Source organism: Gigantopelta aegis, chromosome 15, assembly GCF_016097555.1.
Source record: "Gigantopelta aegis isolate Gae_Host chromosome 15, Gae_host_genome, whole genome shotgun sequence".
Taxonomy (NCBI): Eukaryota; Metazoa; Mollusca; class Gastropoda; order Neomphalida; family Peltospiridae; genus Gigantopelta; species Gigantopelta aegis.
The window spans coordinates 5150909-5152534 of record NC_054713.1 but is presented as its reverse complement, the minus strand read 5'-3'; the positions used below and the strand labels follow the sequence as shown (position 1 = coordinate 5152534).

The 1626-nt window shown below is 41.0% G+C and overlaps 1 protein-coding gene across 1 annotated transcript in view; it reads left to right on the top strand.

Moving 5' to 3' along the window:
• LOC121390402 overlaps positions 1 to 1321 on the top strand; it is a 27953-nt gene extending 26632 nt beyond the window's left edge. Inside the window, exon 4 of the mRNA XM_041522204.1 lies at positions 758 to 1321. Within this exon, the coding sequence (XP_041378138.1) occupies positions 758 to 977 (220 nt within the window). The 3' untranslated portion in view covers positions 978 to 1321. The remainder of the gene's footprint in view (positions 1 to 757) is intronic.
• The last annotated feature ends 305 nt before the right edge of the window (positions 1322 to 1626 follow it).

The following is a 1626-nucleotide window of genomic DNA, read 5'->3' as shown; positions in this document are numbered from 1 at the left end:
AATGTAAGACCAGCACAACCTAACTAAACTTCAATGTAAGACCAGCACAACCTAACTAAACTTCAAAGTAAGATCAGCACAACCTGACTAAACTTCAATGTAAGACCAGCACAACCTAACTAAACTTCAATGTAAGACCAGCACAGCCTAACTAAACTTCAGTGTAAGACCAGCACAGCCTAACTAAACTTCAATGTAAGACCAGGACAGCCTAACTAAACTTCAATGTAGATTGAAATGTTTTATTTAACGACGCATTTAGCACATTTCATTTACGGTTATATGGCGTCGGACATTGAGGGAGGAAACCCGCTGTCGCCACATCATGGGCTACTCTTTTTAGTTAGTAGCAATGGATCTTTTATATGCACCATCCCATAGAGAGGATAGCACATACCACGTCCTTTGATGTACCAGTCGTGGTGCACTGGCTGGAACGAGAAATAGCGCAATGGGCCCACTAACGGGGATCGATACCATACCGACCGCGCATCAAGCGAGCGCTTTACCACTGGTCTACGTCTCGCCCAAAACTTCAATGTAAGACCAGCACAGCCTAACTAAACTTCAATGTAAGACCAGCACAACAGACTAACTAAACTTCAATGTAAGACCAGCACAACAGACTAACTAAACTTCCACGTGCTAAGCACTGGTTGCATCTAGTTTTGTTATGTTTTCAATAAATAAATCATACAAAACAAACTCAAAAAAAAAAACACTTCTAATTGCTTGTTTTTGTTTTTTTTCCCTAAAGATTCCGGCGCGATCTGGGTATGAGCTCGTGGAACGTGATCCGCCCCTGGGAGTCGAGGACGCCCTGCTCTCACCGGATGTGCTGGTCCGACGACGACTGCTGCCGAGGCTTCGTCTGCGTCGGCATCAGCGACTGGCGGGACATGGCGATGCCCGGCACGTGCGCCAAACACGAGTCGGAGTTCGCCAAGATCCTCGAGAACAGCATCGACTGGGCGTAATGGAAACCGGTTACCGGTATTGAAAAACAACCGGTTACCGACAATTAAGGAAAAAGAAAAGAAAACAAGAAAACAAGCAGTTACCAATATTACAGAAACAAGAAATTACTAGTATTTAAAAAAAATCCGGTTACCGGCATTAAAAGAAAACCGGTTACAAACATTTTAAAAAACCGTTATCGGCATTAAGAAAAACAAAACAAAAACAACCAAAAAACCCAAGCAGTTACCAATATTACAAAAAAAAAAAGAAGAGAAATGTCTGGTATTTACAAGAATATTTCGGTTACCGGCATTAAAAGAAAACCGGTTACCGACATTAAAGAATGCCGATTATCCGCATTTAAGAAATTCGACTGAGGAAAACCACAAGTCTTCGTTTTTTGCTAATACTTTACAAGCTAGTTTGACTCGTTCCCGATGTGGCCATTCGGTTTAATGTACTGCATAAAAAAAACCCACACAGTATCGTTAGCGATAAACGGTTGGTTTGACTCACTCCTGGTACCGGCATTAAACACAGCGATTAGCGATCAGTGATATCATATTCAATTTTTGACGAGTATCTCGTGTATTTTTTTTAATATATATCTCTAGTGAAACGATTATGGTAGATATATACATAATATCCGTCATATATATATGTATA